This window comes from Canis lupus, chromosome 5, assembly GCF_003254725.2.
Source record: "Canis lupus dingo isolate Sandy chromosome 5, ASM325472v2, whole genome shotgun sequence".
Classification (NCBI taxonomy): Eukaryota; Metazoa; Chordata; class Mammalia; order Carnivora; family Canidae; genus Canis; species Canis lupus.
In genome coordinates, this window is record NC_064247.1 from 67,692,160 (window position 1) to 67,716,842 (window position 24,683).

The window sequence follows — 24,683 nt, forward strand, 5'->3', positions numbered from 1 at the left end:
CGCTGACCTCCGGGAGGTTCACTTCCGGGGGTCGCGCCGCCCGGCTCGCCAGGCTGGGCTCCGCGCCCTCGTGTGTGCGCCTGGCGGCCGCCTCCCTCCCACCGGCCCGGCGGGACCCCCCGAACCGAGCCGCGGGGCCCGCTCCGGCCCGGCCATGAGCGCGGCCGCATGATGCGTCCCTGCCTCGGCCTCTGCAGTCGCCGCCGCCGCAGGCCGGGAGGAGCCGCAGCGCCGGGCGACCCCGCCCGGGCCTCGGGTGAGTGCGGCGGGCCGGGCCGTGGCGGGGGCCGTGGCGGGGGCCGGGCGGGGCGGGCGGGGGCGGGCGGGCTGCTCTCGCCCCGGACTCCCGGCCGCGCGGGGTCTCGGCCGCCCTGCGCCGTCGCCCCCGCCCGCCGCGCCCCTGCGACCTTCCCGGGCTCCTCGGGGGCACCTCTGCCCGCCCTGTGCCCGCGCCTGGCTTCCCTTCCTGGTGCCCCCCGCCCCGCCTTCGGGGATCTCGGGATCCCGCCCGAGTTGCAGCGCCCGGGTCTTGCCTGACCTTGGGCATGACACCCACTCTCCGAGCCGCGGTCTCCCCTCCGGTGACTGGTAACGGGGTTGCTGTCAGCCCGAAGGAGAGAGTGCCGTCAGCCCCCCGTGGGCTGTAAAGAGCGGTTTATGGGCACGGTTTACGAGGGGCGTTCTTGAGCATCGCCTGTGGCTCCTTCCCTTCCTCTTAAAAAGTTTTAATCATTCTCGTATTCTTGGCCCATCTGCCTGGTTATTTTCACTTTCTCCGTCAGTGGTGTTTGGGTGTCTGGGGCGGGGGGGGGGGGGCGGCGGTTGTTGCCCGAGAGGGCATCTGGGACAATCAGGTCAGCCTTCGGGGCAACGTCTGCGCCTCTTCCTGCTGCAGTCAAGGTTCATCTCTCCCGAGGAGTCGTTGCTGCTGGAACCAAGTCTCTTTGCTGCGATGGACAAACTTTATTAGCTCATAAACAGCCAGTTTATGGGGCGCCTGGGTGGCTCAGTGGGTTAAGTGTCTGCCTTGGCTCAGCTCAGGTCATGACCCCCGGGGCCCTGGGATCCACCTGCATTGGGCTCCCTGCTCAGCGGGGATCCCCTCTTTTCTCTGGTTGCCACTCCTGCTTGTGTGCTGTCTCTATCAAATAAATAGATAAAACCTAAAACAAACAAACAATGACAACAATAAAAAAAGTTTATAATGGTAGTTAAATAGGAGTGTAAGAACTGTTGAGGTAGCTGCCTTGTAGCTTTCTCTACTGACCCTTTGTGCAGTGAGTCTGTGAAGCCCATGTACTCACTGCACATATATATTTATTTTACTCTTCCTGTCTCAGACAGTCTAGAAATCATTATTTCTCCCTAAACTCTTCACCGCACAGATGGTAAGATCAATCTTTTTGGCATTATTTAACAATTTGCACTTACCTAAAAGCCCCCTTTAAAAAAAAAAAGTCACCTTGTCAAAATTTGCTTATCAGGGAGTCAGAACTTGGTTACCATGAAAAGCTCTTGGGATATTTGAAGAAAAAAAAAAAAAGTGGGATGGAATGAAGTATTAAATTGCATTGCTTAAACATTCTGGAAAATTAGAAGAGTTCGAGTTATTGAAGTTATTTGGATTGTGTAATTTGGAGAGTTAGACTGGTGGGTTCAGGTTGATTTTTTGAGTTGAGAAAGGGTGGAGAACAAGACTATATGAAAGGTAGTTTCCTAAAGAATTCTTTAAATGACCGTGGGAACTTTTTATGTAGATATTTTAGCTCAAAGCAAAGGGGATAAAGCGTGTGAAGTATTCTGCTATTAATGGCTCAGATCCTGCCTCAGATTACAGCTGTGCTAATCAGTCCGCTGGAAAAGCAGAAATCCTCTTCTAGAAAGGACAAGCATTAGTATGAACAGAATGGCTCTCTCAGCGAGAGGGTGTACTAAAAGGAACTTTATGTAAGAACAGTTTTGATTCAGGCAGAAGTACGGAGTAGGCTGGTACATGCCTACTGAAACTGTTACCTCCTCGCTTGGGCCTCTTTAGTGGTATAAGTAACACAGTTTTCGGTAATTAGAAAAATGGAACTAGAAATAAGTTTACATGTGAACTTAATGTTTGGGATGAATTGAGAAGTAGTTTTCCTGATGATTTGAGAGCTGCCATGCTCCACTCCATGTTGGGCATCCTACAAGATAGTTTTCTTAAAGCAGCTTTTTGGGATTGTTTCTTAAAAATAGTTTAATTTTTGTATTTAATATTTAACTATTTTATGAACAATACAGCTTATTTTGTATAAAAAGAAGCCAAACACTAGAGCAGAATGTAAAGTCTAAACACTTATCTCACTCCCTTTCGGCCCCAAAGCCAGGGTCCAGGGTCCATATTGACAACTTGCTGTGTGACCCTTCAGGGGTAACATCTGAGAAGTGTTTAGACCAGCGTGACAGCTCCCTAGAGGGAACAGTCATGCAGGACTACTCTCACTTCTGTCATCAGCTGCAATTTTCGGGGTTCTCAAAACCACCCTGAGGTTTGATTATTATTTAGAAGGCCGCAGAACTGACTGCTGTTCTGCTCACAGTTGTGGTTTATTACAGGTAAAGGATAAAGATTAAAATCAGCCAAGTGAAGAGGCTTCTAACACAGAGTCTGAGGAAGCAGCGAAAGTGAAGCTTCTGTTGACCTCTCTCTGTGGATTCATAACGTTACATTCCTAACATTGATAGGGGACAATGCACATGGCGTGTGGCTAACCAGGTTAACTCATCTGAGCCTCGGTGTTCAGAGTCGTTCCTGGGGTTCTGTTTTGGAAGTGTAATTGATTCATTGATTGATTGTGGTGATACTGTGTGACCCAAAGCCACACTCTGAGTCACATTGTTGCTCTTTCTGGTGTGGCCAGCTCCCACCCTGAATCAGATTGTCAGCCAAGGCCAAAGGCCAAACTTCCTTTTGAGCAAGGCTATATTTTTTATTACACACGTCCTTCCTTCTTTCATGGTCCCTTTCTACTTCAAAAATACACTCCTTTGTTTTACCCCTGACGAATGACTACCTTCTAGAACATGGAGGCCACGGAGGCCAATGGGAGAGTTCTCTCAACCTTGAGTCTTTTCTAGCTAAAATTCTCTCTCAGTATCAATCAGTCTTTTTCTTTCCTATGCTTCTGAGGAAGAGGGAATCCCATCTTCCCGTGAACTCTGTGTCTGCTCTTTGCCCTGCCCTGCCCAGCGTTTAGGCATTTCCTCTCACTTTTGCCTCTCTGATTATTTCTTCCCATTCACTAACTTCTTTGCTTCTGTCTACAAACATGTTCTTGTCTTGCTAATCATAGCTCACATTACTGCTACTGGGTGGTTCAGTCTGTTAAGTGTCTGACTCGGTTTTGGCTCAGGTCATGATATCAGGGTCTTGGGATTCAGCCCTACATCAGGCTCTGAGCTCTGGGGGAGTCTGCTCAAGATTCTCCCTCCCTTTCCCTCTTCACCTCCTTTAACTCGTGTTCTCTCTCTCTCAAATCTTTTTTTTTTTTTTTTTTTTTTTAGAGGATTTCATTTATTTATTCATGAGAGACATACACAGAGAGGTAGAGACATAGGCAGAGGGAGAAGCAGGTTCCCTGCGGGGAGCCTGATGTGGAACTCAATCCCAGGACCCTGGGATCACGACCTGAGCCAAAGACAGATGCTGAACCACTGAGCTATCCAAGGTGCCCAAAATAAACCCCACCTTTTTTTTTAAAAAAAAAAAAGGACCCAATTGTCTCGTAAAATCCGGACCCATATGGGCCCAAGATAATGCTATATATTGGTATAGCATCTTACAGTTTTTAAGACACTTACGTTTTCCTACAGTGGCTTCTACGTAGTGGGGGCTTGGTAAGTGCTTGATAATGAATAATTTGGGCAGAGGGTGAGAGTCATCTATGTGGAGTGGAAGAGCAGGAGCCTAGCACCAAGGGGTGAAAGGGCATGGCGAGGGGATCAGCATGAGCACTGTGTGGAAGAGAGTGCAAGCACTGAGCCCAACAAAGTAGGGGAACCAGATGCCGTGAGGCCTTGAATGCCACGGACAGGGCTTATAGATTTGGGACCAGACTGCCTTTGTGACCCGCACTGATTTTGGCTGTAACTCCTACGGCTACACAGAGTGTTGTTGGACCTGGATGCTTTGAGATTAGGGTTCTGCAGAGGTACCCACCAGAGATGAGGGGGCCTAAACTTGGTTGTGGGAAAGGTGAGAACGGAAGGGGCAGAGCTCTAAGCAAGGGGTATCCTCAAGAGCATGTAGGAAGGGGTGAGGGGCTGTGTGTTTAGAGGGTAAAAGGTACTTAATGAATCCTGGTTGCATGAGGAGTGCACTCAGCACTAGCCCCCTGGTTAGCTGGTGCTTTGGAGAGGGTGCATGTCTAGGTTCTGTGTTCTAGGAGAGGGTGCATTTTATTTGCAGCACTTCGTAAGCAGGGAGCTGTCAGGATAGAGAAGATTCCATTGTCTCTCGAGACAGGCTTTTACAATATCATTTCTTTGTTGAAATGTTTTGAATTCTCAGAGTTCCATATTCCTTAATTCAATTTATTCATTACAGAATGCATTTTCTAAAACCAACGCTCTAGGAGGCAGTGTATTTTAGTGGAAGGACATGGGGTTTGGAGTCAAGTCAGTCCTCTTCCACCCTTTATTGGCTGTGGGCTTGGGCAAGTTACTATAGCTCTAAGGTTTCATCTATTCCTCTCTAAAACAAGCTGGTACTAGCGCCTTGCTTTTAGGATAGTAGCCAGCTTCAATGTAATGATGTGTATAAAGCTCCAGGCGCCTAGGAGATGGGTAGTAATTGGCCATTCTTTTCTTTTCCCTTTATAATGTCTTACATGGTCATTAATTTGCACCTGTCAGCTCGCTATATTAGTACATGTCAGGTGTTCATAGTGTTTCAGATTGGGTTGAGTCCAGTGTTATAAAAGTTCATTTCATTTTAAACAAGGAAGCCGTATTTAGGAACTTCTGGAAAGAGGCTGAGATTCACCCACCTGATTGAGGTTCAGCTATTCCCTGGGACAGGACACCTAGAGAGATTTGGAACTCTGGTATTCTTTTTACTTCTGGATTTAGAATTCCTCAGGTTTCAGATACCTTCTTGGGGTTTTTAAAAGAGCTGCTCCATTTGACTTTCAGAATTAGGCTGTAGCTCTAGTACAGGAATAATGGTGAGCGTGCATCTGGCATATGGGTGAGTGTGCCCTTGAGACCACCTCATCAAGCCTGCACACTCAGGGTGACACCCCAAAAATGGAGACTCCCCCAGAAAACCTTTGAAAGTGAGTTTATCTTCCCTTTCTCCCTCTCTCCCCTTAACCTTTCCATATTTCTCCCCAATTGCTTTTCCCCAAGGCTCCCAGATCTCCCGTGCCAGATCCCACTCAGTCCCTGTCATGTTCCTGTGGGCTTTCTCAGGCACGCTCCCCAATTCTTGCATTCATTCCACAGATGGGTGTGGAGTGTCCTGGGAGTGTGCCGGGACATTGCAGGGAACACTGTGTGGAGGTGATGAGACAGTAAGGAGACAGCCAGTGAGGTGGGGAGGATAAGAAGTGAGGTCAACACACTCTGGGTTGGGTAGGGCCTCCACAGAGAGGCCTTTGGATTTTATTCTAACTGCAGAGGCACTCAGTGGTTTTAAGTGGTGGTTTTAAGTAAGGGAAGAATGTGACCTATTATCTGTGAAAACTTACTCAAGGCTGAATGGGGGTGGATTGTGGGGTGAGGGAAGCAGTGAGAGCAGAAACCGAGTCAGATTGGGGTTGGTTTTGGAGGTAGCACTCACAGAACTTGCTGAAGGGTTCAATGTGGGAAGGTGGGGAAAGAATTCAATGAAGGGTGACTCCTGTGTTTTGACCCTAACAACTAGTTGGAGGTGCCCCATGGAGCTGTGAAGGTTGTAAGGGTTTGGTGGGCAGAGGGGGTTGTTGAGCCAGCTGGATATACTCAGTGACACATGGTTAGTTTGGGAACTTCCTGGATATATGTGTTTTTAGCAGCGTCCATGGACCTGAGAACCTATAAAATCATTGAGAGAGAGAGAGAGAGAGCATGTAGATAAAGGGGAAACCCAGGGCTGAGCCTGGCCACTGCCAACACGTAGGTGTTTACAAAGAAGAGGACCCAATAAGAGACCAAAGTGTGGCCAGTGGGAAAGAAGGAAGACCTAGCACTGCTCCCCCCATTCATGAGATTGACTCCTTTCCGAGTCCAATGGCCCCTCGTGGATACGTTCCTCCTTTCACCATCCTTTGATCTGCAGTGTCCAAGGCCTGTTCTAGAGGTTCTATATCTTAGTGTGGAAAACTTTTCTATAAACCTTAAGCTTACCATTCACAGTATGGGTAATGTGCCAGCATGTTATTGAGACTTGGATTTAATTTAATATTCTGTTGGTTTTTTTCTTGAAAAGTTAATATTCTGTTCTGTAGATTTAATAATTAGAGAAGATAGTGGTTTCATATGGCATACATTATTGGTAGGGTTTGAAAGCACAAGCTAAATCTTTCATGATTGCAAATTGATGGAAAGAACATTTGAGAACATAATTGCCATAAATACACTGTAGCAGATATCTGAATGCTCCATTCTTCCAGCAAGTTCAGCTAGGACTCCACTGTCTGCAGTCTTCCCATTGGGGCACTCACTTAGCTTGGAGGCTGAAAGTTGATGCCCCTGGGCAGGCGTGCCAGACCTTCTCCTTCCCTCCCCTTCCAGGTCAAGGCCTGTCTGTTCTGTCACATGCACAGTCTTACCTGTTACCCTGAGTGGTGCCTCTTAATGCTGTTGAGTTCTTAAAGCTGCTCTGCTTTGGCTGATGTGGCTACCTTGTCACTTCCTCCACACCAGGTTCCTAGTCTCACTAGGACTTCCAGTTCCTTGGACTTTCTGGTCACCTTGGACTTTGCGGTCACCTGGCTTGTCAGGCTTCTCCCCTTCACCCTGTACTCCACCGTGAATCATTTCAGCTCAGGACTTGCCTTTGATACCCTGGTTTTCTCTCATATCATCTTGGCTACTCCCTAACCTCGTTAAGCCTTTGGGTGGCGAGCCAGGCTTCTGGATAGCAGGGCAAGCCACTCCCATCACATTGTTAGAAACTGGGGTCTGCCGTGCTGCATGGGCCTACTGCTTCCTTGGCTGTCCTCCCCACAGCCTCCCTGCTCCAATCCCTCGTGCTTCCTGCACTTGGAATGGCCCCAACCCACTCCCTACCCCTTGCTCAGAAAACGGTGTTATGGAGTGTGGATGGTGTTATGGAGTGTGGATGGCTTTAGCTTCAGTGCGTCTCCATGGTTCAAATGTAGACCCCCCCCACCCCCACCCCACTGCTGCTTCCTCTGTCTCAGGAAGAAGGCTCATCTTCCTGCATCTGCACACTTGGACTCTCATTCTTTAAAAACAGAAAACTGCAGTGAGCTTAAATTATCTTTGTAGTTGCAGGAAAAGTTCAAGTAAGTACAGGATTAAAAAAAAACAAAACAGGAGCAAGCGTGGCGAGGCGTCTTAACTTATGTTTTCTTAGACCACTGGCTTAATTGGCTTAACTTTACATATATTCTTCATTCTCTTTCCGTTACATCACTTTTGGGGCTGTCCTCAGCTTTTAAAAGCTAGCCATGGTCAGACCAAGATGAGGTATGGTGGGATTTGTGTGGAGCCCCAGGGACTCGGGAGGGGAGGGGACTTTAACCCCGTGGGTCCAGGGTGGCAAATGTGCAAACGGGGAGACCCAAGTACGGTGATCCTTGAACAACATGGGTGTGACTGTGCAGCTACTCATACTTGAATTTGTTTTAATAAATATAGTATGGTACTGTCAATGTGTTTCGTCCTAAGATTTTCTTAACACTTTCATTCCTGTTGCTTACTTTGTCATGAGAATATATACAAAAATTGTATTCATTGGTGGTTTATGTTACCATAAGTCTTCAGGTGAACAGCAGGCTGTTAGGAGTTAAATTTAGGGGGAGTCAAAAGTTATCCATGGATTTACAGGTGTTTGGGGTTGGGGGGACGCCCCAACCCTCATGTTATTCAGGATCGCTGTTGAAGCATCCCATGAAATAATACATGAGAGTGGAAGCTAAGAAGCAAAATTCCCTCGACTTTTCCTTCTAGCTGCATGTGTCCAGGACTTAGGGTGCTTCTTTTCATTTTCTCACCACCTGGTCTTCCCAGCTCGTGGCCCTTGCCCAAACCTGCTAAGGAAGGTCCCTGATGAGCCTCTCCTGGCACCTGCTTTGGTGTGGCTGACTGCTCCAGCCTTCCTGCTCTCAGGCCCCTGTGGCTCCCTTGCTGGCTCTTTGGACACCTTTCAGAGCTCCAGCCCACACTTCTGTGGCCCCAGGTATGGTCAGGTCTGTTTCAACCTTGCCTGTCCTGTACTGGAGTCTCTCCCCCAGTCTTGTGGCTCCCTTGTTCCAGGAGAAGTAGGTGGGGCCGACACACTCCGGGTCCCTTTCACTTCCCTCTCTGTGCCCCCACGAGACCTTATCCTTGGCCCTTGCTGTGCTTTTTCTTCCCATGACTGGTGACTGGCTGTCCATCCTCTGCAGGCCCCCACCCCTCTCTCGGCCCTGGCCTGTGCCTTGTCTCTTCTGAGAGGTGGCAATGGCTTCCTAGTTGCCTGGCTTCCTCCTTCCATCCTTGGTCTCACCCGTTATTTTTTGAAACCTCTATTTACCAAAGTTCTGGTGTCTCCTATACCAAGCAGAACAATTGCGGACTTCCAGACTCCCCAGCTGGGCATTTCGAGCACTTTGTGAGTGCCCCAGTCTGCCCTTCCCCTCCTGTCCTTCCCCATCCTCCTTTGCCCTGAGCTTGAGGCCCCTTAGCCCTCCTGTTCCTGCTCCCACATGGGCTGCCTCATACTTACTGTTCTCTCCTCCTGTCTGTACCTTGCCTGCTCCCAGGGCCCACCATGCTGGCTTCTTTATTGACGCTTTCTCTGGCTCCTCCAGACAGAATTAGCTGTTGTCCTCTTTCTCCCTCATCACACTTCACTCCTAATTTGGTGATAACACTTAGCACATTATTTACCGGCCTGATTCCCACCTCTGCTGGTTTGTGAGCTCCTGTGGGCTAAAGCTCCTGTCTGGGGCCTGGTATAGAGAGGATCGTGCTTAGAGGTACCCCCTCTCCGTGTTTGAATTAAGTAGATCTCTCATGGCTTGTGTTTGCTTCATATGCTGCTTCTGTGCCTGAAGCAGAGTCGCTTATTCTTACTTTTTATAGGTCATCAGTGGGTGTATGAATAGTAAAGCCGTAATGAGTTTAAACAGCATTTTCATATAAACATGAATATCAGACTCTAGGGTAGGCATTCTTTTTTTATTGGAGTAGTGAAAATAATTGTATCTTGATTCTTTTTTTTTTTTAATATTTTATTTTTAAGTAATCTCTACACCTAGCCTAGGGCTCAAACTCACAACCCTGAGATCACAAGTTCCCTGCTGAACTGACTGAGCCAGCCAGGTGCCCCTCTTGATTCTTTTTTTTTTTAGAGTGACCGATCACCAAAAAATACTGATATCTTTGCTTATTTGTTTTCAGTTTGTATTTGCAAATCCATTTTCTGTTTACAGCCAAGGAGAAAGTGAGGGAAGAAGTTAGGAATCTTGTCTGAAGATACAGACAGAAATAAGACACGTCACCGCCCTGAGCACCGTTTCTGAGGGGGAAGCGTCTGGCTAGCATTTGGCTTCTGTTTCACTTTTCTCACCTGGCACCTGTACCTGTGCTGGTTATTATTCTTCTGTTCATTTTTTTTTTATTGATGTGTAATTAACGTACAGTGAAATATACAATTTTAAATGTAGTGTTGATTGGGTTTTTTTTTAAACAGCTCGTTGACTTTTGTTTTGACGGATATGTGTGCCAAGGGCCCTGATGGCCCTATCAAGATGTAGGGCATTTCATCACCTCAGAAAGTTACCTTGGGCTCTTCTCACTTGTGCTTCATGTGCTCAAACCCCTGTCTTGATTTCTTTCAGAATAAACTACTCTTGCCTGGTTTCAGGTGCCATAGAGATGGTATCATATTTTTGTGATATATCTGTGAGATCACACATCTCATTAATTTTTTCCCTTTTTTTTTTTTTTTGCTGAGAAGTGTGCCCTTGTATGAGTATGCCATAGTTTATTTGTGCATGTCCTGGCAGTGGATGCTTGGGTTGTCTCTAGTTTGGGAGTATTGTGAATAAAGTTACTGTGGACAGTTTTTTACATGTTTGGTGTTTTTACTAATTTCTTCTGGGTAGATACATACAAGTGGAGTTGTTGACTCATAGGGTAGGTATTCAACTTTGAGAAGGTGCCAGGCCACTTTTCAAAGTGGTTGCTGTATTGGTTATTTTTTAAAATGTATAAAAGTAATTGGGATTTGGTCTCATTGTAGAGATTCTTCTATAAACCTGAGGTCTGTGATGAGCAGTCTTGTATTTTGCAAAGCCAGTTTTATTTTAAAACATTGTTAAACATAAGCTTATTTGGAAACAGTTCAAAATATTATTAGGTATTTAAAGCTGTTGGCTATTGCATAGATATTCCATGAACAAAGTTACTATATGTAAATACTGTGTTTAAAAAGTCACCTCTGGGGGCACCTGGGTGGTTCAGTCAGGTAAGCTGGGAGCCTCCCTCTCCTTCTGCCCCTCCTCCTGCTCCTGCACTCGCTCGCTCTCTTTCTCTCAAATAAATAAAACCTTAAAAAAAAAAAGCCACCTCTATTAGTTTCAGCAGCTTGGGAGTCATGTCCATGTTTGTTCCTCTGAAGTTCAGAAGCTCAGAGCTGGAAGGTGCTAGGGAACACTGGCTCTTGGGTGGTGGTGGAAGGGTGGTTATGGGGTCTGTGCTAGGGGAGAAGCAGCTCCTGGTGAATCTTGTAGCAGATGGTGGGCAGAGGAGGTGTCAAAACTGGCCCCCTCGGAAGCACGGCAAACTTGAGACCGGACAGTGAGCAGCCTCTACTCTGCTCTGGAGAGTCCGGCTGGTGGCAGAACCTAGGGCAAGCTCCCTGGCCCCGGACCCTCTTCCCTTCTCCCATACCAGCCTCCTGCTGTTCTCGTCAAGGGTCTTGGTTTCAGAACATAGACACTAACAAGGGTTTGCCTTAACAGAGAAAGAATCTGTTGAGACACTAACAAAGGGTTTGCCTTAACAGAGAAAGAATCTGTTGGAAAGCAGCAGCGTAAAGCCAGAGTGGACAGGCACGTGGAGCCCGTGGCCAGGAGGGGAGCGAGACTCTCAGCGGGAAGGCCTGCTGCTGAGACGCTGGGCCAGCTGGTTTTATCTTGGGCTCTCTCCCAAGGTCTCTCTCTTTGTCACTTAATTCTTCTTATGGGAAAGTTCCTCACTCTCTCATCTAATCCTGTATTTTTCTGAAATTTTAAAATTCTGTCATTTTAATTTTTAAGTAACTAGGAAGTTCTCAGAATGTTCCTCTTTTGTTGCACAGATAGGATGTCTTATTTCTTAAGGTTTCACTCTGCATTTTGCCTGTTCTGAATTCCTTTTTCCCCTTTCTGGGGCTCTGTCTCTCATGAGACCTCACTTAGCTTTCTTCCAAAAGTCTGACCTATATGTCCGTCAGAGCATTCTACCGTATACCTTGAACACACACAGTGGTGCATGTCAGTTGTATTTCAGTCAGACTAGACATCGACATCAATGGACAGCTTAAGAAAACTCATGAAAAGATTTGTGCTGAAAATAAAGACTAGTTATTTGGGAGGTCCCCACCCCCCATCTTAGGCCTTTTCTCTTCAGGCCAGATAAGTGTTTCTGGAGAGGCCACATCTGGTCACTCACCTGCCAGTGAACAGGAGCCAGCAGGGAAGTGAGAACTGGGACTTTCTTCCTTCAGTATATGGCGAACCTCAGGTGTCTGCTGCCCTTTCCGTGACTTGCTCCCTCCCGTAGCTGGCGAAAGTGTCCCGTCCAGCACCTCTCACCTCTCCTGTTTTCTCTGGAAGTCTTGCTGTGGCTGCTAAAACACTTGTTGACTTTTGAAATACAGGCTAGTCTGGTTTGGTGTGGATGGTCCCTGGGGAATCTTTCCAAGAGATTTTGGCTTCTAGACTTGTATTTAATGCCAGGGCTCAGATAGCAGGAGGGTGAAATGAACAGATGTAAAGTATATTACTTCATTTTCAGGATTGGCAATAATTTCATAGTTTACTCGTAATGAAAACACGGAGTGATGATTTCCTTCCTAGTTAAGGGTAGTTCTGAATAACAACTTCCCGTGTAAAATGTTATGTTGGTTATATATCTCCCCAAATTAATCCTATCCTACGAAATGTTACATACTTTTGTCACAAAATAAGTTACTTTTCTAATTGGATCTTGTTATCTTTCAGATCCTGTCACATAGGACACTATGCACCTTAAGATCCTGAAGAAAAGGCGCAAGATGTTCAAGTAATGTTTAGAGATCGTTTGTGAGGTAAGGGAGTGACTCTGGAGGTGCCTCGTCACCGCTTCCTTTCTGCCTTGGACACCGACTATGTTCCTTGAAAGGGCAGCATGGGAGGTACAGAAGGTCAGTCTTCCTACCTGCTGACCTTGATTTGCTCACTATCTGTCCTGAAGGTAGACGTGCCTCTGGTAGGGGATTCCGTGAAGTTATAAGTTATCAGCAGGTAGTAGAAGATTAGGTGAGTGCCGAGTGACAGTGGACAGACAGATGGTTGTCCCCTTAAGTCATGAAGCTCTCCTGTGCCGCTTGCCATGTTCTGGGAAACAGAGCTTTCTCAAACGTGAGCATAAACTAAGCTTAGGTTTGGGAGTGTAGATGGAATCCCATTAAACCAGCCATTAAAGTCAAAATGTGCCAACATGCCATCTGCTTGCCTGTGGGTTGCTGCGTGGTGCCTCTGGATTTCCTCTCAGAAGTGGTGTTGGGGGGCAGCCCCCGTGACGCAGCGGTTTAGCGCCGCCTGCAGCCCGGGGTGTGATCCTGGAGACCCGGAATCGAGTCCCATGTCGGGCTCCCTGCGTGGAGCCTGCTTCTCCCTCTGCCTGTGTCTCTGCCTCTCTCTCTCTCTGTGTCTCTCATGAATAAATAAATAAAATCTTAAAAAAAAAAAAAAGAAACGGTGCTGGGGAGAAGGGGCTCGATGGCAGTGGGCACTGAGCGTGCAGACGCACCCTTACCCCAGCGACTGCTACCCTTAGTAGCGCGTTGCAAGCGCCCATGCCGCCTGCTCATTCGCAAACTGGTTCTGTGTGAAGGGGCTGCAGCTTCACTTCCTCCCCGCCCTTCCTGCCATGTTCACGAGATACGCACGGTGACTCAGCAGAATGCCCGGGGTGGACTCCAGACAGCTGAACTTAGCCACCGTACCCTGCTGTGTTCATTGATTATGTTTCTGAAAATAAAGGGACTTTCAGGTATCAGATTATTTTCCCTGTGCCTTCTGGTGGATTTTATAAATTTGGCTGTCACGCACACAAACATTATGCATCGACATCCTCGTCAGCTGGTCTGGGAATCTCCTACCACGCCCAGGGTTGGCGTCTTCGTGGCTTCTCTTCCCTCAGGAATAGACCTGCCATCTGCAGCCCGGGTAGGGGCGGGCCACTGCAGGGCTGCACCCCGCTCTCTGGGGGAGTTCTCACCACTGTCTCCCTCGGGAAGGCTGGGCTGAACTGGTTCGGTGTTTGTTTACTGTGCGTGCTTTCTGGATGGAACTTAGACTGCATAGACATGCTCTGGCACAAAGCTAGCCTGTGGTGTCTTGTCTTACTGCTCAGCAAGCAGGCGCCCACTCGTCAGGGGCACTGTCCCACTTGAGTAGCCATAAAGCAAAACGAATTCTGATTGAGGGATTTTTCAGCTTACGTGCTTGATGATGTATGGTTAGGATTCACTGAGACTCTCCTGTGGAAATCACCAGGAAACGACTTGAACCTGAGAAGGGGACCAGCTTCTTGGTGTTGGGTCTGCCTGATGATAAACACCCACTTGCTGGGGCCCAGCAGTGTGCACACACCAACAGGGATGGGGGTGGGGGACAGAAGACCAGAGCCTCCTTGTGAGTCAGGAGTTGAGACACGGAGGACTCTCTTGAGGTAGAAAGGGGTCTGTACACGGCAGGCAGCACTGATGAGCAGGGCCTGGGAGTTCCAGGGAAGGAAGAGACTTCCAGTCACTGTCTCTGCCCCTGACAGGATGGGGCTGGGCCGACAGTGTGGGCAGAACCAGTGTCCACTGTCCTCTTCAGGGAGTTGTGTCTGGTGTTCCGAAAGATTCCTCAGAGGAAGAAAAACCTTTCAGGATGGCTGGCTGGGGAGGGAGGAAGTTCAGGCATTAGGGGGCGCGTAGGGTTTCCGTGGCAGGGAGGACAATGGCGCAGTGACAGTGCTGGCCGAGGAGGCAGCAGGTGCGGCCAGATGGCTGGCTGCGACCTGTCTGTGTGGCTTTTCTCTTTTCTCTTCTTCTGTTTCACTTAAAAAACCTTCAGGCTATTTTTGTCAGACCTAAGAGCAGGGTTCCATTACTGACAGCGGGGAAACGATTTCAGGTGTCTCCTGGTGAATATCTGTGCATCGAGGGGGAATTCTGCGGTAGTTTGGCCATGTGACCTCTGTCAGCAGGCTCGCGCACCATTGTTGTCATCACTGCTCCGCTGGTGTGTGAGGGAAAAGAAGCTGCGCCCAGGCCACAGAGACAGTGTGGTGGCAGGCTGGTGGCAGCCCCAGGGCGCTTGCCTAAGCTCTGGTGCCGAGGAACCACCTGGGCCATTTGATCAATGCTGTTGGTGTTTCTCTGTCCCTGGTATGAACCCCTCAAAGCCAGGTGAACAGACCCCTCTCTATGTTTATCACGAGTATCCAGCTACTTTAAGGTCGCACGCTGGTGACAGAAGGGCATGCATGAAAGCAGCAGTCAAAACCGGTCCAGCAAGAGTTTCTTGTGAGTTCCTTCAGTCCCCGAGTGCTCTAGATATCAGATGCTGTAGGAAATATGGGAAAGGTCTCACAAGGAGGCCTGAACAAATGGATTAGCAAGTGAAGAAAACTTCTGAGAGATGAAAGCAGAGAGAACGGCATTCCAGAAACAGTGCAGAGTCCAGGGCAAGCGCACCACAAGCCTCGGCCCTGGCCTTGGCGCTATAGCCCGGGCACGGCGGCGGGGGGGGACACATGGGCAGGTTCTTGGAGTTCTGGGTCCACGTGCCAGCGGAGGATGGTGTGGGGCTTGGGGGGCGGGGCTCTGCACACATGTGACAGCGCAGGCTTGGTGGTGAGGATGGCAACCTGTATCTGACCTGTTCCTTCCACTGCTTTGCTCCTCTGTGGCTGGCTCTAGGTGGCAGCATGCATGTGTCTAGGTATCACCCACACAGTGGGGCTGGTTGTGTTCTAGGCTGTCAACTAGACACCAAGGTGGAAGATTTTAAAGTTCTGATCTAATTGATGTATTCTTTTCTGCTGTGTGTGTTTAGACAGTCTTCATGGGACAGCCAAGCGCAGAGGAACTCATCATATTTTAGGTGGCACATGAGCAAGCGTGTGTGACCCCCGAGCCTCATCGGCTCTGTCCATTTCCCCTCTAGGGTGTGCCGAGGAAATCATGCCGTCATCAGGACACCGGCTGCGGGATGTCGAACATCATCCTCTCCTGGCTGAAAATGACAGTTACGACTCTTCGTCCTCCTCGTCCTCGGAGGCTGACATGGCAGATAGGGTCTGGTTCATCCGCGATGGCTGCGGCATGATCTGCGCCGTCATGACGTGGCTCCTGGTCGTCTATGCGGACTTTGTGGTGACGTTCGTCATGCTGCTGCCTTCCAAAGACTTCTGGTACTCTGTGGTCAACGGAGTCCTTTTTAACTGCCTGGCGGTGCTGGCCCTATCGTCCCACCTGAGAACCATGCTCACCGACCCTGTGAGTACTCACTCTTGCCCTGTATCCCCTCTGTGTGGCACCATAGACTCTGGCGAAGGGCCTCCTGCTCCTTATTAATTCCTGGGTACAGGCTTGGGGCATTTTTCATGTCTTTCTTTTTTTTTTAGTTTATTTATTTATTTAAAGTAATTTCTATGCCCAATATGCAGCTCAAACTCTGACCCCAAGATTGAATCATTGCTCCATTGACTGAGCCAGCCAAGCAGCCCACATTTTTCACATTTTTTTTTAAAGATTTATTTATTTATGAGAGAGAGAAAGCACACACACGCGGACCCATGCACACACGGGCGGGGGCGGGGGGGGAGAAGCAGAGGGAGAAAGTCTCAAGCAGACTCCCTGCTGAGTGTGAAGCCTGAGCAGGGCTCAGTCTCAGTCTCATGACCCTAAGCTCAGGAGCTGACCCAAACCAAGAGTCAGACGTGTAACTGACTGAGCCAGCCAGGTGCCCCGCATTTTTCACATCTTAACTGGAGAATAAACATCGCTCAAACACAAATGATGTCACAGTGCAGGAACGGAAAAGGGGTGGTTTGTGCAAATGGAAAGATTGTAACTAGATTTCTAAAATCCCTCCTGGTTGGTTTAAATACTGTGTTCCTTTAAAGAACAGACTGACGGCTAAGAGATCTGGGTTCTAGATTTCACCACTCAGCTAATCTTTTCAGTTGTCTTTTGACTGTCAACAACTACTTTAACTTTTTTGGGCTAAATCTTAGATATTATCTCTAAGTTCTTTCGGTTTACAGTTATCTAATTGTTCTGTATCAGCTAAAATCTGAGGCCAATACCTCCTTCTAGCTGCTAGAGGGTCAAGGTCCGGCTGGTACAGCAGCAGAGGAAGAGCTCCCTGATGACTGTACTGGCTCCAGCAGGGGTGGGTTGGGACTGCACCGCAGAGGGCAGGCTCCACACACAGGAAAAGAGCTGACTCAGGTGTATTGTCGACAAAACAGAGGCCGTGTATTGGGCTCCTTTGGGAAGCAGTTTCCCTGAGAATAACAAGGGCCCAGACCAAACACAGGTCACTAGGTCCCTGATGTCTTGAAGGCCACTGGATTTAGAACCTCTATGTTGGGTTTAAGGTTCTTTATCTGAGGTTCTTTATTCGAGACCTCCTGTGGGTAGGTGAAGTGGTGCAGACCCTTACAGCTCAACCAGGATTCCCTTCCAGATCCAGACTGCAGATTCTAGGCTTGCCCCAGAGCCTGGAGGAGATGCCGAGGGCTGCCGAGTGGGTGGGCAGCCGCCCGCCCAGGGGAGAGGTTCCCGCTGTCCATGCCATGGGACAAGCATGCACTGCCAGGTGCTAGTTGTCCCTGTGGAGTGTCATTTGAAGAAAGCTGCTTTCCACAGCACTAAAACAGTGGTCTATAAAATGTGGTTTATATGCACATTTATTTGACTTTTGCTGAGTTCATATCCCAGGGGCTTTTCCTACCCTGTTCACCCTGTCCCTTGCCTGGTGGGGGTCTTGGGCAGAGGACAGTATTGTAGACCCGGCTGGTGGGCAGCTGGGAGTAGCACTGTGGGACAGGTCTGCCTGTCAGATGCAAGGTCTGCCCCCTGGCTTTGGAGCCTTGCTGCACAAAGATTGTGGAATCTCTGATCATAGCCCAATTGGATCTCCCCTCAGAGACTTTTCAGGGGCTTTCTCCCCATTTCCTTTTATGCAGCAGAGCCTCCCTCTGGGAGTGAAACCCTGCTCCTAACCCCTGCAGTTCAACTCCTATCCCAGCCCCCCTCCTCCTGCGGGGAAAGGTCTCAGCATTTAGAGGAAGCCCCAAGAGGTGATGGGGAGAAGGTACGTGTATGGCACCGCACCTGTCCTTCTGGGCACATTCATTCTCCTTGCTGGGTCACTAAAGAGAATGCTGGACAAAATGTCAGGAGGGAGGGAGTTCCAAGGTGGAGGAGGAGTTTGGGGTCTTGGATATCAGTGTTTGAATTAAAATATAATTGATACACCACGAACTTATGCTTTTAAAGTGTACAGTTACGTGGATTTTATGTATTCAGGGTTGTGTATCCTCCACCACTGTCAATTTTAGGACATTTTCATCAGCTGGGAAGGCAGCCCTGCACCCCTTAGCCATCACTGCCCAGTTCCCTCTTCCCCCAGCCCCTGACAACCGCCATCCCACCTTCTGTCTATGGACTTTTCTGTTCTGGATAGTTCATCTAAATGGAATCATATCAGATGGGGCCTTTTATTTTTTTATTTTATTTTTTTTTAAATTTTTTTTATTTTATTTATGATAGTCACAGAGAGAGAGCGAAAGGCAGAGACATAGGCAGAGGGAGAAGCAGGCTCCATGCACCGGGAGCCCGACGTGGGATTCGATCCCGGGTCTCCAGGATCACACCCTGGGCCAAAGGCAGGCGCCAAACCGCTGCGCCACCCAGGGATCCCCAGATGGGGCCTTTTATATGGTTTCTTAAACTCAGCATGAGGTTTTCAGGGTTCATCCATGTTGTAGCACTTATCAGAACTTTGTTCCTTTTCATGGCAAAATGATGTTCCATTGTATGGATATGACACATTTTGTTTATAGGTTTTTGTTATCCGTGGATGGATATTTGGGTTGCTTCCACTTTAGGGCTGTTACAGATAATGCTGCCATGAACATTCATGTGTAAGTGCTTTTTGTAGGTGTATGTGTCATTTCCCTTGGGTAGATACTTAGGAGTGGAATTGCTGGATTACGTGGTAACTCTGTTTAACTGTTGGAAGAACTTCCAAACTATTTTCCATGGCAGAAAATAATGTTCCCACTAGCAGCATGTGAGGGATATAACTTGTCCACATCCTCATGCCATTGTTCATCTTTCAGACAATTGCAACTCTGATGGGCATGTAGTGGTACCTCACTGTGGTTTTGATTTGCGTTTCCCTAATGACTAATGATGTTGAACATCTTTTCATGAGCTTATTGGCCATTTGTGTGTCTTCTTTGGAGAATTGTCCCATTTCAGTCCCTTGTCCATTTGATGTCACTGTTTCAGCTGTGCCACATATTAGGACTACTGGCAAGCTACAGACACCACTGGAGTCAGTGTAAATAAAACTGTGGAGCCCGAGGAGCACAAGGGCAAGAATGCACTCGGCCCCTGACAGACTGTGAGATTGGGCTGTGGAGGTTGTTGTCAGGGCAGACCAATGGAAGAGGAGGACTGGCTCCTGGAGTTTCCTCTGTCCTTCAGGTGTCCATCTCTCCCTGCCCGCAGTAAGGAAGAGTGGCCCCACAGAACAGATCTAATTGGAATCATTAAGTGCCAAATCCACATTTCTGAAGGAGCGAGTACAGATGTTGGGCTGTCCTGCTTTCTAGAAGGGTATTGTAGCTGATCACATTTTTTTTACTATGGAAGAAGAGAACATTTGTGTCTCATAAAAATTAAGGTACATGGAGTTTTGAAATCTGGTCCGTTTCCTCCTGTTATGGAAACACATAACGTTGAACTCCCACCAGGAGTGTATACAACATTACAGGACTTAGAAAACCATTATATCTTTAAGACTCCTGGATCAGTGGAGAAAACTTGATTAAAGACTTCAAATGTGGTATGTAAATTAAGTAAAATGCTTTACCTAACATTCTGGTTTAAATTTTCAAAGCCCAAACATTTTAAACCTTAACTTTTCAAGGAGATGACTGGAGTGTTAGGAAGCGCTAGGATCTTGAGTGGAACAGCTTCGCCATGCTAGGATGGTGGAGGGAAGTACACTGTGGTGGCGGGGTGGGCTGGAAGCAGCCCCTCCTGTCCTCACGTCGCTGGGTGCCTGGTGGAGGCCTGGCCTCTTGCTGGTTCACGGGGCTTTAGGTCTGATTTGCCAGGGGCCTTGGAGACTCCCCAGTCTCCAGGCCCAGCACACTTGCTGCTGAGCTTTGCCGGGCATGGATATTGGCCCTCAACCCACAGGTTCAGATCTCTGGCCCTCATGCCAGCCTGGGCTTCTGGGCTTTGAGGAGTCCTTTGCTGTCCCCACCACTGTTCGCTCCCACCTTGGGTCTCCTCAGGCTTGCATGCCCTTTGCAGCTCTGGGCTGCTCTTCCCCATGTGCATTTCTGCTCGAAGTGCAGGCTCCATGGTGTTAACCAATGGGAGAGGAGACCTTATTCCCACCTTATCATGTTTAGAAACTCCACTCTACTGGGTCATCTTTCCCAGTGCGTCCTGCCATGACTTCTGGAGTCACATCCCACAGATGTGTTCACTGAGTAGTTCCACTGCCCAAAGAACAAGGCCCTCCTTGCCTGCTGTGCAGGCCTTGCCTGCCCCTGGCTTCTGCACGGACGGCTCTCTGAACGACTCCTGCCATCAGTGGGCATTACCTGAACACATATTTCTTCACCTGGGCCAGCATGGAGGGCACCAACAAATGCACTGTTGCCACCCCTGACACTGCTACTCCCAGGGTCGCCCCACCACCCAACCGTATCATGTCAGGGGCTCAGGGCCATGCTGTCCAGGTATGTGTGCACGAGTGCTGTTGATGAGGACAGCAGACGAAGATGTATAGCACAACTTTGCAAACATGAGATAAAGTCCTTCATGTTATCATTTGGTTCAGTGTTGCTCTTCTGTAGCTGATAGGAAAGCTATGTGGCCCACATTTATCACAAAGCCCTGCCCTAGAATGGGGTGACAGGGGAGTGGTGTCCACAGAACACATTGGCACCCTGCAGGGACAATCAGCTGCCCTTGAGTTGGAGTGGCTCGACAAACAAACCTTGCCTGTGGTATGTCCTGCATGAAGCTAGAAAGAACTCAGGTGACTTGCCAGTTTATGAAAGATAAAAATGTATTTTGAGTTCGTTTGAATACATGTGCTATTTTTCATGGAAAGTAAAACTTCTAATCCTGCTCAAGTTAGATATTTATTTTTCATTTTTGGTTTTTAAGTAGGGTCCATGCCCAGCATAGAACCCAGTGTGGGGCTTGAACTAATGACACGGAGATCAAGCCCTGAGCTGAGATGAAGAGACAGACACTTCACTAGCTGAGCCACCCAGGCACTCCTTTTTTTCATATTAATGTACTTTAAGTGGCAGCGACAGCATTACAAGTTATTTTACGGTGTATAAAATCTAAGATTGATCCTTGTTTATTGATTTTTTTTTTTAATCTTTCTTTCTCTCCGACCAACACACATTCTTACTAAACTGCAGGGGGCAGTACCCAAAGGGAATGCTACTAAAGAGTACATGGAGAGTTTGCAGCTGAAGCCTGGAGAAGTCATCTACAAGTGCCCAAAGTGCTGCTGTATCAAGCCTGAGCGTGCCCACCACTGCAGGTACACAGCCCCCTCCCTAGAGCAGCCTGGTGCCCCCCACTGTAGGTACACAGTTCCCTCCTTAGGGCAGCCTGATGCCCCCCACTTAGGTACACAGCCTCTTCCCTAGGGCAGTCTGGTGCCCCCCCCCCACCCCGTAGGTACACAGTCCCCTCCCTAGAGGAGCCCTGTTGCCCCCCGCTGCAGGTATACAGTTTCCTCCGTAGGGCAGCCTAGTGCCCCCCGTTCCAGGTACACAGCCCCCTCCCTAGGGCAGCCTGGTGCCCACCGCTGCAGGTACACAGCCCCCTCCCTAGGATAGGAACCCCTTCTTGAGGCCTCTTGCCAGCACTGAATTCTGTGTATGGATGTGTGACCTGGGGTTGTGTATTTCATAGCATCGAATACTAAAAACCAAGTTTCTCCTTTGCAGTATTTGCAAAAGATGTATTCGGAAAATGGATCATCACTGCCCATGGGTGAACAATTGTGTAGGAGAAAAGAATCAGAGATTTTTTGTGCTCTTCACTGTGAGTAAAAGTAGTTGTATGGTGACTTATATTGAGCTTTAAATTCTTTAACTATAATCTTGCCTGGAGCAGGTGAATTTATTCTAACATCAGACCTCTCTCTCTCTCCAACCTTTTCTCTGAGATTGAAATTATTATTCTGTGCGGTCCTTGGCAGGAAGCAAGAAATGTATGTTGCTTATGTGACTATTTTAGGTGTTTTATGCATCTCGTTCTCCCTCAGATACCTTGAGTCACAGTTGCTAATAGGGTCTTGTTGAAATGTGTTAGGACTCCCTTCCCTGCTGCGTTTTCTGTGAGATTGTGCTCCTTAGTGTAGGATGATCTTGGGTGGCAGCTGTCAGCTGTCCTGATGGATTCCTCCCCCCAGTAATTTGCTGATGAATGAAATGATAAAGTAAACATGTGAACGTGGCCTTTGCTCCTAGAAATATGCGATTGCTCCCCGATTGCTGATCAGCTTCTCTCTTGTTCCAGATGTACATAGCTCTGTCCTCAGTCCATGCTCTGATCCTCTGTGGACTCCAGTTCGTTTCCTGTGTCCGAGGGCAGTGGACTGGTGAGTCACATTGTGTGTCCCCTTCCCACAAATTCATGCTGGGATGAATGGGAAGGATGGGAAGAGCTGAATGAACCGATTTTCCAGTCAATTCCTAAATCCCTTTAGTGAAGAATATGGGTTTCAGGTCCACTGTTTGGCTAGTGTGTCGAAGCCACATATACGTACCCCTTCCTTCATCACGTAACAGTTCCTGCTAAGCAGTTCCGCAGAGTTCAGGACTACCTGGAAATTCGTCTCCTTCCACCAAACATCACATTTGTCTTCTGGTTAGCTAGCTGGGAATTGTTCAGTGTGGTCCTTGTGTTACTGGATTGGAGTGAACCGTGGCAGGTGCATTGTGGTGTGCCCCAGCTGCTCCTCCCTGGACAGGACTGGGGATGGGCCAGACATACCTCCCAGGGTCCTGTGGGCAGTGGCCAAGCAAGGGGGTGTCCTCTCCTAGCTTCCCTTGAAGGCCAGTGCATGGTTCAACACATAGGTACAGCTTTCACAGAAATCTCGGGTACTCTGGAAACTGCTGACCAAAAGATGGGGGGGTGGATTTGCACCCGGGTGGGGTGACTGCCTCCACCCCACGGTGAACAATGAATGTGCCCATTTACAAGCCAGCACAAGTACGCTGAGGCTGGCTCCAGGGCTGGTACCACAAGGATTCTTCTGAGCTGAATGCCGCACCATCCTGTGCTTTGTCCTGCTCTGGTGCCCACTCACAGCCTGCGTTCTCTTGTTCGCAGAATGCAGTGACTTCTCCCCTCCCGTGACTGTAATCCTGTTGATCTTCCTGTGCCTTGAGAGCCTTCTGTTTTTCACTTTCACTGCAGTTATGTTTGGCACTCAGATCCACTCCATATGCAACGATGAAACGGTACGCTTCCTTCTCTGGTGCACTCGCTTAACTTTTGGCTTCAGTAAGTGGGTGGTCCTGGGGCCCCCATAGCCGCGGGTGTATTAACTCAGGAGATTGATAGGGCAGTCTTGGTTAGGTTCTCTGTGTTTATCATTCCTATCTTTATGCGAGATGCAGATTCAGGGATCACTTTGATATGAGAGTCAATAGATCCAGGCAGATAAAGCCAGGCAAATTCCCCAGTTTCTGGGAGACCCAGCCCTACCAGAGCAGCTAGGTGAGGTGCAGCAAATGGATTACCTTCATGCCTTTGAACTATAGGTCTAGAATTGTGCACCTGATAAATACTTGTAACAAATGAACAAAAGGTGAGGGCCTGACCCAGAGGACTGGCTCCTTCCTGCCATTCCTGGGGCTTCCTGGGCTGTGTGCTGCTAGCTGCTGGCTGCAGCCTGCATCCTGCATGTCCTCGGGGGGCCTTGGGGCTGGCACAGCAAGGAGAGTCTGCTTTGCTGACCACTGAGGGCCCACATGTCACCTGAGCATCTGGCTGTCAAATGAAACCGGATTCCCAACTTTGGTGGTGGCACCTCCAGTATGATCCTGAGGCCTGACCTGCGTGTGTTGGGGGTTCTAACTGGGGCTGCTGCCCATATGCGTTCCTTTCTGCTTCCAGGAGATCGAGAGGCTGAAGAGTGAGAAGCCAACGTGGGAGCGGAGGCTGCGATGGGAGGGGATGCGGTCTGTCTTTGGGGGGCCCCCCTCACTCCTCTGGATGAACCCTTTTGTTGGCTTCCGGTTTGGGCAACTGCAGACCAGACCCAAGAAAGGAGGCCCAGAGTTTTCTGTCTGAGGCCTCCTCATGCCGGGACTTGTCAACAGACTTTAAGTTATTTATTTTGGGTCTGAAAGGGTATCAGCAGCTCACCTGTGACCAATAGGGCAGACGGAACATATACAGACCAGTTGCTTGCAGCAAGCAGAGTTTTATATATTTATAGTCACAGATTGCAGATTTTCCAAACCAGTGACAGGATGATGCTCTGGCCAGTTTTCGCCTATACAACTAACGAGAGGTATGTGGCCACATAAAGAAGCCAAATGTCATTATCTTCCTGCACAGTTAGGATTTTTGTTAAGGATACTTTGCATTTTCTAAAGTTGTATGGGATATTACATGGGTTATTAAAATCCTGTGTACTAAGCTGCTTTTTTTCAATCATGAAGAAAAAGAAAAAGTAAATCCAGTGAATAAGAATTGTCCATCCAATGGTTTCAGGGCGTTCCTGTTGACCCTGGGGTTCATTAGTACACTCCCTTGATCAAGAAGAGGCGTTTACATAGAAAAACATTTTGGTCTCAATTAGCTCTGACACTTTGCACTGAATTTGCAAAAGGTCTGTGCACTGAACAGTGAAGGTAGCTTTAGGTACACTCCTACTGCCCTGGAAGAGGCGTGCTTTGACCCTTTCAGCAAGTCTGCGTGTGTGTGTGTGTCTCTGTGTGTATGTCTATGCGTG

At 48.5% G+C, this 24,683-nt stretch overlaps 1 protein-coding gene across 1 annotated transcript; it reads left to right on the forward strand.

The window, feature by feature from the left end:
* Positions 1 to 13: 13 nt before the first annotated feature.
* ZDHHC7 (zinc finger DHHC-type palmitoyltransferase 7) lies at positions 14 to 24,367 on the forward strand. The gene is made up of 8 exons (XM_025427023.3): positions 14 to 256; positions 12,393 to 12,478; positions 15,594 to 15,925; positions 21,121 to 21,245; positions 21,658 to 21,754; positions 22,232 to 22,313; positions 23,051 to 23,181; positions 23,840 to 24,367. Exons 3-8 carry the CDS (start codon positions 15,611 to 15,613, stop codon positions 24,014 to 24,016), a joined length of 927 nt encoding a protein of 308 aa, XP_025282808.1. The 5' UTR covers positions 14 to 256; positions 12,393 to 12,478; positions 15,594 to 15,610; the 3' UTR covers positions 24,017 to 24,367.
* The last annotated feature ends 316 nt before the right edge of the window (positions 24,368 to 24,683 follow it).